The sequence below is a fragment of the Astatotilapia calliptera genome, chromosome 17 (assembly GCF_900246225.1).
Source record: "Astatotilapia calliptera chromosome 17, fAstCal1.2, whole genome shotgun sequence".
Classification (NCBI taxonomy): Eukaryota; Metazoa; Chordata; class Actinopteri; order Cichliformes; family Cichlidae; genus Astatotilapia; species Astatotilapia calliptera.
This window is the reverse complement of record NC_039318.1, coordinates 22,171,617-22,186,723: the sequence shown is the minus strand read 5'-3', so window position 1 is coordinate 22,186,723 and position 15,107 is coordinate 22,171,617. Positions and strand designations below refer to the sequence as shown.

At 38.4% G+C, this 15,107-nt stretch overlaps 1 protein-coding gene across 1 annotated transcript in view; it reads right to left on the bottom strand.

Moving 5' to 3' along the window:
* Positions 1–2,163: 2,163 nt before the first annotated feature.
* Positions 2,164–15,107, bottom strand: part of nrip2 (nuclear receptor interacting protein 2) — a 48,478-nt gene continuing 35,534 nt past the window's right edge. The window contains exons 3-6 of the mRNA XM_026147097.1: positions 10,677–10,759; positions 8,934–9,040; positions 7,378–7,430; positions 2,164–5,458 (exon numbers count right to left, since the gene is read on the bottom strand). Of these exons, the coding sequence (XP_026002882.1) occupies positions 5,342–5,458; positions 7,378–7,430; positions 8,934–9,040; positions 10,677–10,759 (360 nt within the window). The 3' untranslated portion in view covers positions 2,164–5,341. The remainder of the gene's footprint in view (positions 5,459–7,377; positions 7,431–8,933; positions 9,041–10,676; positions 10,760–15,107) is intronic.

The window sequence follows — 15,107 nt, the reverse complement described above, 5'->3', positions numbered from 1 at the left end:
TGGAACCCTGTGCTTCATCTGTAAGAAAAAATATATAAGGAGAGATTCATCAGGGCATGAATCAAAAGCTATTTAGTTAAAACCAAAAACTGTCATTGAAGACAAAGCTTTAGCTGCATTAACATTTAGGAAGTTTTTATTACACTCAGCTATGCAATGACTTTGAATGCTTCTCCTCTTCTGTTTGTGTGTGACTAAATAGGACGAGATGAACCCACAGGCACACCTGTAAAACAAAAAAACGTCTGTGATATCTGACATGTTATCAGCTCTTCTTTTAATTGTATCATCAGACGGAGGGACCAAGCTTTTTTTCTTTTCTTTGGAGTAAGCTCCACTAGCATGTAGCTTGTCCCATGGCCTTATCAGATACTTTCACGCAGTCTAGAAAAGGGTTTGGCTCAGATTCAACAGTCTAAAGAGTAAGGCCAAGTTATATGCAACTTCCTGTACCAGCATGTTAGCATGAGTACGTTCAGGCTGAGGGCCTTTAACAACAGTTTCTCTTCTCCTTACATGGATATAAAATTTGCCTCCATGTTGGTCAATGAGAGTCTACAAAGTATTTTTAGAGTAATGTGCTCATGATTTGTGTGTTGCAACAATAAATTCCAAGGCACATGTAGACCTGCCCCACAACACAACCTCATTAACATCCATCACCCATCCAACCATTATCTGCTGTGTATCTGGTCTGGTCACAGTTCACCTTCCTGATCACCTCCTCCAGCTCCTTCGGGGAAACACCAAGGCATTCCCAAGCCAGCTGAGAGATATAATCTTCCCAGTATGTCCTGAGTATAGCCCTTCTCCCAGTAGTACGTGTTCAAAACACCCAGCAGGCTTTCTAGTCAGAGGCCTGAACCATCTTAGCTGGCTTCTTTCCATGTAGAGGAGTAGCGGCTCTACTACGAAGCTTTTCTGAATGATCGAGCTCCTCGTTTTATTCTTAAATGAAATAAAAGGCCAGCCTATCTGCTATTTCATTGGTGTTGGTCACTCCAAAACCTTCATTTTGTTTTTGAGCCATTCTGACATGGACTTGGTCTGCCCAAGTGAGCTTAATCTTCAGGATATATTTCTGGTAGAGAGCAGAATGGATGGTTCAATTACAGCAAGTCGTCCTGAAGCAGCAAAGCAGCCCCAGACCATTACATTACAACCGCCATGTTTGAGATGACTGTGGATGAATTTTAGCCCACTCTTCAATGCAGAACCTTTTTTAATTCAGCCACATTGGAGGGTTTATGAGCATAAACAGCCTTTTTAAGGTCATGCCAAAGCATCTCAATCAAACTGAAGTCCAGACCATGTTTGACTGTTCCTATGATGTTCATTTTATGAAGTGTTGTGTTAGTTTTACTCCCAATGTAGTAGGACCTTTTCAAAAGAGTCCAGCTTTTGTCTCTTCACTCCACAGAATATTTTCCCAAAAGTGTGACAAATGTGCAACAAATTAAGAAATGAGGAAGTGGCAAATTTGTTTTCCACTCCACGTTATATTACATATATATATCTGACTTGGCCTATGGTATACATTTGATAGCTACTGTATATAGCATATAAAAAACACATTAACATGTTAACACATTTAATCATTCTGTGATTTTAATCATGCTTAGATGTAATTTACTGTAAAAGATTGGTTATTGGTGTGTTCCTTTGAAAGAATTTCTAAAAGAAACAATTATCTATAAAACATCAGAGACACAGCTCTCAGTTCAGATATAAAGACTTCTGTCTTTCTTCTGGTTTTCTTTAAAAACACTTGAAATGTTTTTGTCTCGTGCTATAGAGCTAAAAGGACTTGATCTTACTACATATTCAATGGGAATTGGCTTGGGTCTCTGTCATGGAAAAAAAGGGCAGTGCAGCAAGATGGGAACCTTCAATGCTCAGGCCAATCAACTGTCAAAGGCCCCTGGTGCTGTGGGAACATCTGCTTCCTCTATTCTAACATGACATGCTTCTTTATTTAGCAAGATGTAGCAGTGAAGGGCACATACATGGGTGTCTAGCTACTGCAGAACATGGGAATCAGTGTTCAGGCTGGTCTGTCTAGTGGAGTCCTCCCACAGCCAGTCTGCTGAGATTTTTTTCCAAATAGGCTCATCACTCCTCTGTGTTGTGTCTCCTTGTCATAAAATTATGAATGCCAAGCTAGCCAGAATACATACTTTATTAGGCAGAGAAAATACTGTCCAGAAGAAGAAAAACACCAAAAATAAATTTCTGTCATACATCGATTCCTCTCACACGTCATAGGAAGGTCACTAATACAACAAAGAGAAACAAATATTTCCAATCTGACCACCAAGAATAGGCTAGATGGTTGCTGTAGCACGGTCAAAAAGCGTGGCGCAGCTCGAGTGTTGTTAAAGCAGAGCATGATGGTGCTTTCGGTGAGCACATCTGAGGCAGCTTCCTTACTCTCCACACTATGAAAACACATACAAGAGAGGCAGGTGGCACTGTAGTGGGGAGGCAAATCAGCAAACATGAGGCATCAAGAGTGAATAACATCAGCCAAAAAATGGTGGCAAATACACAAAGAAGATCAGTTGCCTAAATGAAGATAAGCTTGAAGAGGTGCCTTGGCACAAGTGCAGCCTTAGCCGAGTGGTTAAAATCTCCTGAAAGAGTCAGAAAGGGAAGGCAGCGGGGGTCGGCTTTTGGCAGCTTGTTCTGACCGGAGCTCGCTGTACCAGTTTGGGGATGATGGGACCTGTTCCACTTTTTTCCCACGTGGAGCTGCTGTTATAAGATGGCAGAAAACCCTGCTGTGCTTATAACACACACATCCATCCCCTTCAGACTTTCAACATGACACAATCAGACTAGTACATAAACATGCAGACTTATACAAAGGCAGAACTTTACAAAGTCATGCAGATGGAATGTTTTGATATTTCTGACTCTTGATATATTTAACCGGCTGGCCTTAAGTCTATTTTTATATGAGGGGATTTATAGGGAACTACCATAACTCAGTCTAGGCCATCGTGATGGGCTGGAAAGTGTGCTCTTGGAAAACATAACCAAATCAGTCTCTTCATGAGGGAAAAAAAAGAATGAAGGGACTTTACAAAGCTAAATATATCTACTTAAGAAATGTTTCCTTGGATCTCTTGAAATTCTCTATGAGAACCGGTCCGTGTCTTTTAAGGAGGTAGCCTGATCCACACTTAATTACACTAGAATCCTAAGCTTCTCAACATTTTCTTTTAACACTCAGGAAATAGCTTGAAGACTCTCTTTGTTTTATATGAGGCGTGTCGTGTCTTAAATGTAGTTTGGGAAATGTGCTTAATACAGCTTCATACAGCATACTGATGACAGCGAGAAGTCTGACACCGCTCTGTCTGATAAATATAAGGCAGGAAATGTTGATTTACAAAATCCAGCCTGGCTTGGTCCAAAGGTGAGAAAAAGAAGCCTTCCAGCACCAATTAAAGCCTCACTAATGAACATGTTAAGGCAATATGTTAAATCCACTGATTCCAGGGGTACGAGGTAAGATAGGAGTGGACGTTTGTTAGCTTGACGCTCTTCTTACACACAGGACCATCTGAAAGAATAAAGCTATATCATCCAATAGAGTTTAAGGAGTGCAGATAAAGATTAAAAATAAGTGGAAATAAATGTGCACTTTGCTGAATACATGCGTAACTATTGGAAACTGTTAGTTAAAAATAATGAGCAAACAGATGGGTACAAGTTAGGGATAGATGGAGGAAAACTATGTAGCTACAGCTGTGGAATAACAGGTTAAAAATGGCTAAAGAGTGGAAATAAAGCATTTATGTAATTATTACGGTTGAGGATAAATGTGACATAATATGCAAAATTCCCACATTTTCATTTTTTACTTTTGTTTCCTAAAATTTGAAAATTTTGAGATTAACATGAAATAATCAGTTTGTATTTCTCAGTTTTCTATGACTATATCTCTTGAACATGTCAAACTCTTTGTGTCTTTTGAATGACTATGGTTCAGTAACCATTCAATTTAGGTAGATACACGGAAATTATTATATCACTGAGGGAGCAGGGGTTTTCCCCTCGTAGGTGAAAGTTTTGCTGGAGGAGGATTTGGGGAAAAATATTATGCTGTTTAATTGCTGTTTATGCATCAGAAACTGTTCGGTATACTATGTTTTTTGCATTTGCAGACAGTTAAGATAACAAACAATGGAAATACTGTTTTTGTGCACAACTGTGATTATTTGTTAGCAAAACTGATAAAATAAATTGATAATACCTGAAACAGATTCATAGCAATTCAAAGCCAATAGCTTTAAGTTATACATAACCAGGTAAAGTTACTGATATTAAATCAAATATTTAGGTAAAGAATTGAACTAAAAAAAACAACAACTTTAAAATAAACATTAACTTTATAAACTGAAACTTATGTATAAAGAGCTAAAACTTGGAGTGGTTGAAAAACACAATCATTATTTTGCCAAATTTATTGGAAAATGAAAGAATGGTTTGATGTTTCTAGCTAAACGTCACAGATGGTGTAAGCGGTGGACGCCTGTCTAAGTGGATCAGTCTTAATAGCTTTTCAAATAAATGGTCAACACACATAGTTGATAAATACTAGAGTATGACTAATGTTTTGGATCAGTTGCTAAAGTATTTGCTAGAAGAAAGTTAGGTTGAATGAGCAATCTGGTTTCATCTATAAAAAGCTTTAAAAAACTTTAATATGCTTATATTCGTTTTTGTCAGCCTTTATATTACGTACAACTTTTATTTTGTACATTTAGTGTTCGTATGGTCTTCAGAAATTAGCTGTAATATGTTAAATAGTGAGTTTTAATGGTGCTGATAGGCTAATGTTGTTGCTAAACATTTCGAAATATAAAATTATTCCTTTAAGAATATCTTAAGTGAAGTTGTTTAACTTCACAATTAACTTGTTTTTCATTCACTCTATGACTCAAAGTATTTTTACAGTTAAATCACAAAATATTCCACAAAAAATCACTTTAAGGATTATTATGGTTTTCCCTTTTAGTGCATTGGCGTATTTGAACAGCTCAGCAGACAAATTGGTTTGAATATATAGTCTAATCACAAAGAATGATTAAACTTACAAGACTGGATTTTCCTCTGTTTACTAGACTAGTTTTATATAAGAGATAATCATGGTGAATGTCTTAATTCTACCAACACAAAGATGTAAACTCAAGCACGACTGATGCGAATGCTCATCCATGTTCTGGCAGTGAGAGACACGGTGACCCCACAGCCCAGACATGAACAGCATCGTGCCGCATTGCTGCAACCGAATAGGCTTTAGGAGGACGTGGTCCCTGCTGCGGAGTCGATCTCACAGGTTCTCGTTGGTGTCGTGTTGGCACTGGCTGTCGGTCAAGGGGTTCAGGAAGGGCAGATCCTCACCGCAGCCCTGCAGCTTCAGGACCCGACTGCTCAGATCCAAACAGCACTATGAGAGGAGTCACATGGGGAGACATAATTAGTACGCTAAATATTTAACCACAGGTGGCCAATCTTGTTTCACAACACACATGAAAAGTTGGATAGTTTATTGCACTTAATACCTCCAGATATATTTCAATTTAATAATCTAAGATGGAAAATTGTGTGTATTCTTAAATTCTGCTAGAGTAGTTTTGCATGATTCATATCCAAAATAATCAGCTTCTGAAAAAAGCAGCTGTAGGTCCCTTCCCTCTCCCTATACGCCAGTTTTCTTCTGATCAGAAGCAAAGTCGGTGTTGTGGCTTCTGAACTCAAAGCCAGAGCTGTGAGTCTTAGAAACAAGTTTGGAACCCCATGGCAACCACTGGTCACTATGGAAACAATGCTTATTCCCCAACCAGTTGACAAGTCGTTGCTGGAGGTTGCCAGCAGTTGCTAGGTGAAACTGGTCACAAAGAGGTACAGAGTGCTGCATAAAAAGAAATCTCATTAATTGCTTTGGTTCCTAACAGAATGCTGCAGCCTGTAGGTCACATGGAAGATACAGGCTTGTCTGCAACTACTTGCCATCTCTAAAGTAAAAGTTGCACCTTTTTAAATGTCTTGGTTGCAGCAGCAGTAATCATAAGGTCTTCGACACAGCACTGTTTTTGCAACCACTCGCCAACTGGTCAGGGAATATACTTTTTTCTCTAGTGACCAAGGCACAAAAAGGCAAAGTGGCATCATGTGACACCCCTTCGATGAGAATGTATTGGCTATTACTGGGTTCAACAAATGAAATTCAGCTGAAAGTAAACCAGGAAGCTGCATTTTGGGCACAGATTTACTCCATCTTTGATATGACTTAAGTCAAAAATAGACCTGGAGGGCAACCTGTGGAACGTTTCTGAAACAGGCCCCCGTATTTTCGGCATGATTAGCTCCATTGAGTGGGTGGAGACAAATGTCAGGGGTGATTTGTGACATAAAGATAGCAGCAAGCGTGAAAGGAAAGGTTAACAAGCTGGTAGTGAGATCTGCATTAATCCAGTATCGAACTTTATACGGTGTAATGGGAATTATACCATAAATATCCATTCATTTTGTTGTGTTTTTATTGAGTAATTTGCTTCATTTTTCTGATTCTTCTGTTGTTGGTTGACCATAAAGCCTCCCTATCATTGAACTTGATTATGTCATACAAGTTGAAAAATGAATGATAATGAATTGAAATTTAAAGTGCAGTCTAACACTTTCTCTATGAAAACAAAAAGACTTGGAACATTGATTTATGAAAGCAGGGATGTTTTATTCTTCGTCCTTCTGTTAAGCAGCTTTTATATTACATTTGTGCTGGTGCAGGTCATTAATCACAATTACTAACACTGCTTATGAATATTTGCAGGGAAAGCTAAACACCGGAATGAGCTCGGAGCTAAAATGTTCATCTTACCTCACACAGTCCTTCAGGGCTGATCTACAAAATAGGAGCTCATGTTCTTTTCACACCCTGAAGTCTCACTTTAATTAGATCTTCCAGGAGATAACTAGTTGCCTGATTATGTAAAGCTGAAATAAACGAAGGACTGCTCTCAAACTGCCAGCTTGTCTTGTGATTGGATTTAGATGTCATATTTCAAATGTGAATATTAAACATTTCACGTCACAGAATGTCCAGAATCTCCTCATGTGGGATTTATCTGCACAGCGGGCGCCCGATTAAATGCTGTGCTATAAAAACAACACGACCCTTATGCAATAAGAACCGGCATATTTCCCCCTTACATGTTCAGTTCTATGAGAATATTTCTTCTTCTCCTCTTTTTGGTTATTTAAAGCTTTGTGACCATTACAGCTTAGCTGAGTCTGTAAAAGGCCACGCACACATCAAAAGATGCGATAAGGCTCACAAAATATGAGAAAATGAAATGAGGATTTTACTTTAAGTTCCAAAAGAGTCTGCAGACCCAGGCACAGCTCGAACGCCTCGTCCTCTGAAAGGGAGGAAAAGGAGGAGAGAGATAAGGGCAGAGGGAAGAGAAATACATAAACTGCATTTCAGTGCATTTTGTAAGCTGCTTCCATTTCTTAACACCTCATCTGAAAATGCATTCATTAGCCTGAATCCAGGTTAAGTCATCAGCATGCTCCATATTCATCTGTGTTAATGAGCGCTGTTAAGCATATGTACTTGTGTGGGTGGTGGCAACGTGAGAATTTAATGCACACGAAGGACCCTGGATGCAGGTATAAGGGATTTAGAGTCGGTGGAGAAAGTCCACAAAAAATACAATAATAATAGCAAGCGGTCTTTTTTTTGTCTGTGTGAGGACTGAATGTTTTCACAGCAAGGGAAAGGTAAGTAAAGTAAGAGCAATTGCATGACTTAAGGGCTCTAGATTAACATTTACAAAACAGATTCTAGCTCCTTGCAGGGACTCAGATGAGAAGACTAATAGCTGCATGCTGGAAGCAGCGTTTTTAGTTTTAGATTTAGTGTAGCTCTGTCCAAAGGTAACAAAATCCACCTAAAACCACCCCTGAACTCAAACTACTTTGCAACAACGGCAAAGTTAGGAACAAGGTTAGGATTCATGTCAGTCTGTATGTTATCTACAAAGCTACACCAAGGAAACTGTTGAAGCTGTTTTGAGAAGCTAATGCATTTACATAAGTGCTGCAGGAAATAACAAATTCGGTCTACCACTCATTTACACATTTGTCCTGACAAACTCAACCCACCATTGGAGTGGGGCTGCCACTCTCACTATGGTTTTCTTCAGATCATCAGGTAAGTAATCCAATAGCGGGCGCCATATATCCAAAAAAATATCATCGTTGCCACTTAATTTACAACCGATTATTTATAAAAGGTGTTAGATAACTCAGTATAGGATTACTTTCAGTGTATTTATTCATATCACGCCATGTGTTTAAGTAAGTATCAATCATTACTTTGTTATGTTTTTTAATATATTTACTCACTAGTTCGCTTAGGAGATTAAATGGCGAACATGTCCAGGCTTCAAGGGGATTCTCTGTCTCTTTTAGATATGCGTGGATCCATTCATGTATAACTCTACTTTGACATGACCAGTTATACAGCAAAATGTTAGGAAAGGCAAGACCCCCTTTATCTTTGGGCAGCTGTAACGTTTTCATACATAATCTGGGTTTCTTACCCCTCCAAATGAACTTTGACAGATCTTTTCAATTTCTTTTACAATTTTTTTGGTAAGAGTTATTGGGAGCATTTGTAAGGGATATGAAAGCCGTGGCAACACGGCATTTCTATTCCTTAAAAACCATCGTGCCAAAAGTTTAATAGATTTTGGTGAAATTTGCTCCACACTTACCTCCACCCACACACGTGAGACCTTCAGTTCTCATTTATTGGCATCAAGAGTTCATACACAGCTAATGTTATCCAGTTTAAGTCAGTGGTGAACTTTAAAAATCTTGAAATGGTATTCATGATTTCACTGTGATATTTTTACCTTTAATGTAAGCTGAACACTGGACTCTCTGTGTTCCCAGCTGCAGCTGCAGCTCCGTCACCGAGCTGTTCACGTCGCATGGTGAACTGGCCTGTCTGGGCACCAGTCTAGCAGCACACACAGAGACACGCACACACACGACGACAATGAAGAATATCTTCATCAGTCCAAAAACAGCCTTTGTGGGTGTATCATGTCAGTACACCTACCTACAGCAGCTTCACCTCACAAAAACAAAGTGCATCTGATTTTTATTAAAATGTCAATCAAAGGTTGGTGCTGCTGGGATTTTATTAACTAGGATCATAAAAAGCAACAGAGGAGCAGATTTTCACATTCACGTACTCGCAGACAAACACTTGTTTACGATTTGGAAAATGAAGTTTGCCGAATTAACGATCAAACGGTTTTTTTCCTGTGTAGCAGTGGAAGTACTGAAAACTATCACTGATAAAAAATCTTCAAATCGAGAGGATTCAGAGGGAGGTTCTGTAGCCTCTGCACTCCTTCAGTCTGTTGTACAATATCACATTTTAGCAGCAATACTTTTGACACAAATATAATTCCAATACATAAAATCAAGAGAAGCACCAACAGTTGCGTTTAAGAGTGAATGTAAGAGGATTTCCACATGTGTAATGCAAAGACAAGTCAGAGGATTGGGACTAAAATATGTAGCCTTAAGAAAACCGCTCATCAGTGAGGCTAATCAGAAAAAAAAGGCTTCAGATTCTTAGGGAACATAACTTTTACCCTGTTCCAGAGTGATTGGCTCATCAGGGAAAGAAGAGAAGTCGATGACATGATGCTCCCAGCATGCCTGGTGCTTAATGAACAAGCCTGTGGGAGCAGTGTTATGATCTGAGGTTGCTTCAGTTGATCAGGTTTAGGTTCAGCGATCTAACTACCTGAATAAATGTATGACCATGTTCTTCCATCAACTTTTTTTCTTCCCTTATTCCTATAACAATGCAAGAATTCACTTGGCTCCAATTATGAATGAATAGTTCAGGGAGCAAGGATTGAGTCTGGACCATAACCTCACTGAGTCTTTGGGATGTGATGGAGAAGTCTTTGCATTGAGGTCCAACTCTCCCATTATTAATGCAAGAGCTTGGTTAAAAAAAAATTAATTAAACTCTGACAGAAATAAATGTTGCGACATTGAAAAGGCCCGTTAAAGCAATGCCATGGAGAATTACGCCGTCGTTAAAGCTAAAGATGGCCCAACAAAAGAATCTGAGTATGTGCTTTTTGTTTTTTTAAACTGTCTCTCAGCGCTAACCACATTCTACACAGGCATGCGGGTATTAACCTGAACTTTATCCACATTTGGCAAACTCATGGTGTAAACGGCTGCACAATATTTGTAGGGATAAAATGTAACTTTGTCATAGAACTGATTCCTTACTTTAAAATGGAAATGATTTTCTTTTTCTTAAGGAAAATTACGAAATAGCCACCAGAAAAAAAAGATCTTTATTATATATTTGAAAGTTTAAAGACGACATTAAGATCACATCTTTAACAATCTGGAGAAACTTAAGAGCTTTATGTTGTCATTCAGATTTCTCTTTAAAGCTCATTTATTTAAATCTACTTCTTCTGTGAAGTGTCCTTTCTTCTATCCTTGGTTACTTTTTTAATCACTTCAGTATTTGTACAGAGCTGATGTGTTTCTCAGAATAAATTAAGATGCTAATATTAGGTGCATGTGCAGTGAGTGTTTAGAGTGTTTCTTACCCCAGCCTCTGACAGCAGGAGGTGGAGATGTGGTTGTGTTGGCTGCCGGTGTTGATGGATGCCTTGACTTCAGTCTCGCAGCACTGTGGGGAGACAGAGGGGTGATTTTTGGTGTCACAGTGTTATTTTTTACTGCTTCATTTTGGGACCAGTGCAAGGAAACCAGCCAGCATGAACAGCACATTAGCACATTAACTATGGAGAGCGTATAATAATAATAATAATAATAAACTTTATTTATAAAGCACACTTAAAAACCAAGGGTATGCCAAGGTGCTTAACAAGTAAAATAGAGTATAGGAGGAGAATAATAGAAATAGGACCAAAGCAAGTACTAAATATGCAAGCAGATAACTGTCACTAATACATAGGAAAGCAACAGGTACAGAGCAAACAAGAATTTAAATGAGCATAAAAGTGCATGATATAAAATCATAAAAGAAATATTAACTAGAGGGAAAGGCAAGATTGAATAAGTGGGTTTTTAATCGTGATTTGAACAGTGCAATGGAATCAGATGCGCGGAGGTCGAGAGGAAGGGTATTCCACAGTACCGGGGCAGCCAGAGCAAACGCACGGTCACCCCGGGACTTCAGTCGAGATCTGGGTTGGGTCAGAAGTAGTTGAGTGGCAGATCTGAGTGTTCTAGCAGGAGTATGTGGTTTGAGAAGTTCACTAAGATAACTTGGCGCTAATTTATTATAAAGAACGCTGATCTCTCCTGTTTTGAATGAATCTTTTTGGCTGCCATATGCTCACGACTGCCAAACTGAAAAAGTACTTTCAACTCTCAATCAGGTTGGGTTGTGCAAACAAAACAAATATTCCAGTAGTGGAGTATTTCTAACTCCACTGTTGTTTTTTGCTATTTTGTCTGCTTAGCTTGCTCTGTACTGACTCTCCGTTGCTGCAGGTGTTTAGCTTTTTCATACAGTTAAAAATAAACCACCCAGATTATTCTTCATTACCTCCATTACAGGTCTTGAGGTGTTAACCATTAGCTCTATATTAGACTCAAATTGCTGACAAAAGATCTCAGTTCCTCAGTTTGGACAATGATTTTTTTTAGAAACATGCATGGAGTGCAGATTTAACACATTGGCCAAGCAACTCTCTGTGTGGAGAGCAAAGTATTTGATGTGGGGGAAAATATACAGTTCACAAACTAATATCCTTCAAGTTAGAACAACAATATGAAAATTAAAAATTATTATTCATTTTAATATCATGTTCTCAGAATTCCAAAAAAACAAGTCATGGCCCCCAGTTTTTTTTCCTAGGGGCCTTAATTATTTTTTTTTTTTTCCAGTACATATGCCACTTTGAAAGCACATGGACCCACCAAAGTCAGAAGGACAATTTCCCAATTTGGGAAATAGGATCATTTGATTAGAATTTGAACCTAACTGCTCCAGCTGTTGCGCCAATTCTTTAAGATGGTTAAAAAATATAGTGTTGTTCTATTGTTTGAGTTACTCTATATGGACAAAAGCACTGGGTCTCCTATACATTGCACCTGCATGCGCTGCCTTACAATGGAAACCTATGTCAAGACGCTGCCAGCACAATTCCTTATGCTGATATTAATGCCACAGAAAGTTTGCAGTTACTGAGTAGGCAGAATGCGGGTGGCTTTTATACACTGTGTGCACCTCAACACTGTGAAACCCCTCACTGTACATGATCTACTGTTTAATTACTGAGGTGCTACTTTGCAACAATACCATTTAAAGTTGATGGTGGAATATCCAGGAGGGAAGAAATTTCACAGACTTACTTTTTGCAATGGTGTAATAAGCCAGCAGTTAAAAAGGCTACTGTAGCTTAACAGTAGCTAGCTTAGCAGCTTGGGTCAGCTAACACATCTGATAAATGCATAAATGTTTATACATGCAAGAATAAAATAAGAAAAACATCATGTTATTATGTGCCCAACAAAAATGCAAATGAGTGAATTCCCAATGTATCAATATAGTCTTTTAATCATCAAACTTTTGTCCTGAAAGTACATGTTACATGCTAATGTGAGGTTTGCCCTAATTAACATTGACAGCCTGTTTTATCTCATATTTTCTCAGCTGCTTGTAGTCCACTTTAAGCGCTTTTTTGTATTTTCTTGTAGTATTTATGCTAACCTAACTCACCTGGCGATAGATTTATATTATTACATAGATTTATATGAACAAAGTTGCATCCTATACCCACCAAAAAGGGCATTTAAGTACATTTCCTTATCTGATTTTAAATCCAGAGTTTTACAGTAGCAATGCAAGCAGGCGTCTTTTGGCCCAATTTCCACTGACATTTGTACTTTTCTTTATCTCACGGGTGCCCTGCTGCCTGCAGGGCGCCTCATGTCACAAAGACATGTTTCATCTTTTGCCAGCAGATTGTAATGGTTTATTAGAACTGCAGTCTGCAAAGGCCTCTTCCCATTCAGCATCCTCTGAGGTGATTTCATGCAACATGTCCATGTTTATGGAAAGAAAGAAAAGTACTGGATTAATGAGGTACATACAGAACATATGGCAGAAGCAATGTGCTGGCACCACCCCCATAAGTGAGCATCAGGCTCTTTTTAGGTATTTTCCACCATAAGATGCAGATATATATCAAAGATTCTCGGTGTATTTATAAACAGATTTACTTTCAGATCAAGTAAAGCTTTAGTAGCAGAATCTTTGGGCAATTTCCAGTCATCAACAATCTGAAATATAGTCATCTGTTTCATCTCTCTTACAAATCTAGGACAGTCAGCTTGAGAAAATAAGGCATTTAAAAACACTCGAATGGTTAGTTTCTATAATTTGCTGATGTTTTAAATAAAAGTACAACTAAAAATACTCAGTACAAGTTCACAGGAACACAACATCCTGCATTTTTTAAATTGTATCTTGTAAATAAGGAGTCAGTATTTTAATGTCATGAAAAGAGAGTCTTTCTGTTTTAGATATTGGACATATTTTCAAACATCCAGTGTTCTCTTGTCCTTCTCTCCTCGTTATCTCCTTTATAAGTCAATACCTTATCTACTTGACCCGAGGATATTCCCCCATTTGGAAGTAAACACGTTGATTTTCCATTTACCTTGTTTTGATCCCTCTCAGTCTATGCAGACCGAGCTGACTGAGCAAGGCTTCTTTGTCCTCACTGGCTTATCAGCAGACCCACAAACCTGCTCTTTTGTCTCAGGCCGGTAGTGCAATAATCCCTCCCCATCCCTGAGGTTTAAAAATAGCAGCCAAACAAGTAACTAAAGAACACTTTGCATTTAATAAGTTGATGATAAAACCCAGCAAACGCACACCGAGTAATGGGTGAAAACGCTGAATCCACTGAAAAAGTGGACTTAGAGAAACTGTGTGATATTCTCCCACAGGGATGAGAAGCTGTTTGATCTCTGTATTGATTTCTTTCAAAGGATAAAATACAGTTATGTCCTTGGTGTTATGCATGGCCACAATTCTCCAAAATTCAAATTCAAAAGGGCAAAATATTATAGTATCAAGCCAACGGTTATAGACAAAGTATGAAATATTCTGCCGCATGTGTTACTACAATTAAACTAGAAGGAACAATAAATCCCGTAGTGTGTTACTGTGCCTTTCAGTTGTTTCCAGTCTATGATGGCTATGGCACTCAAGCTAGAAGACGCTGTAAAAGTTTTGAGAAGCCGCTCTTTCTTTATGTTTTGCTTCTAAACGAGCCGGACTTTCTTGTAATTTCTTTAAGTGGTCTTGAGCAACAGTTCTTCAGGCTTTCTCAGGGTCTTTCACTAATTTTCAGTCCAGTCCTTGTACCTGGCCAGATTAATTTTACTTGGTCTAAAAAATAATTTTAAAAAATGCACCTAACTCAAGAGATAAACCACTGTTGTGTATACAGAAAACAAAAAACTTAGGAAAAAAATCTATTTTAAGTTTTGATCATTTTTCCACGTGACAAAGGATCCTAAACACACTGCCAATGCAGTAAAAACAAACATGGATAGAAAAAAACACAATGGAACAAAGTCATGGATTAGCCTCAATCAGAGCTTCGTCCTTGGTATTATTGAAGCAGTGTGGGATTGTCTGAAGTCATAGCCTGGAGAACTGTATAACTGAAGACTACTTAAAAAATGAGAGTAAAGCTGCCTGAAAGAGTTCAGGCTGAAGAATAAAGGTGGTTTAACCAAAATATTGACTTGTAAATAAGATGTTAGGATTTATAGGGCCGAGTGCAGCAAACTCAGTTTTATCTGAATTCAGAAACAGGAAATTAGACGCCATCCAGCCCTTTATGTCTTTAAGACATTCCTGGAGTTTAACTAATCAGTGTGTGTCATCAGGCTCGATGGATAGGTAAAGCTGGGTATCATCTGCATAGCAATGAAAATGTATGCTGTGCCTTCTAATAATCAAGGGTGTAGATTTGGCAAAGATGGAAGGG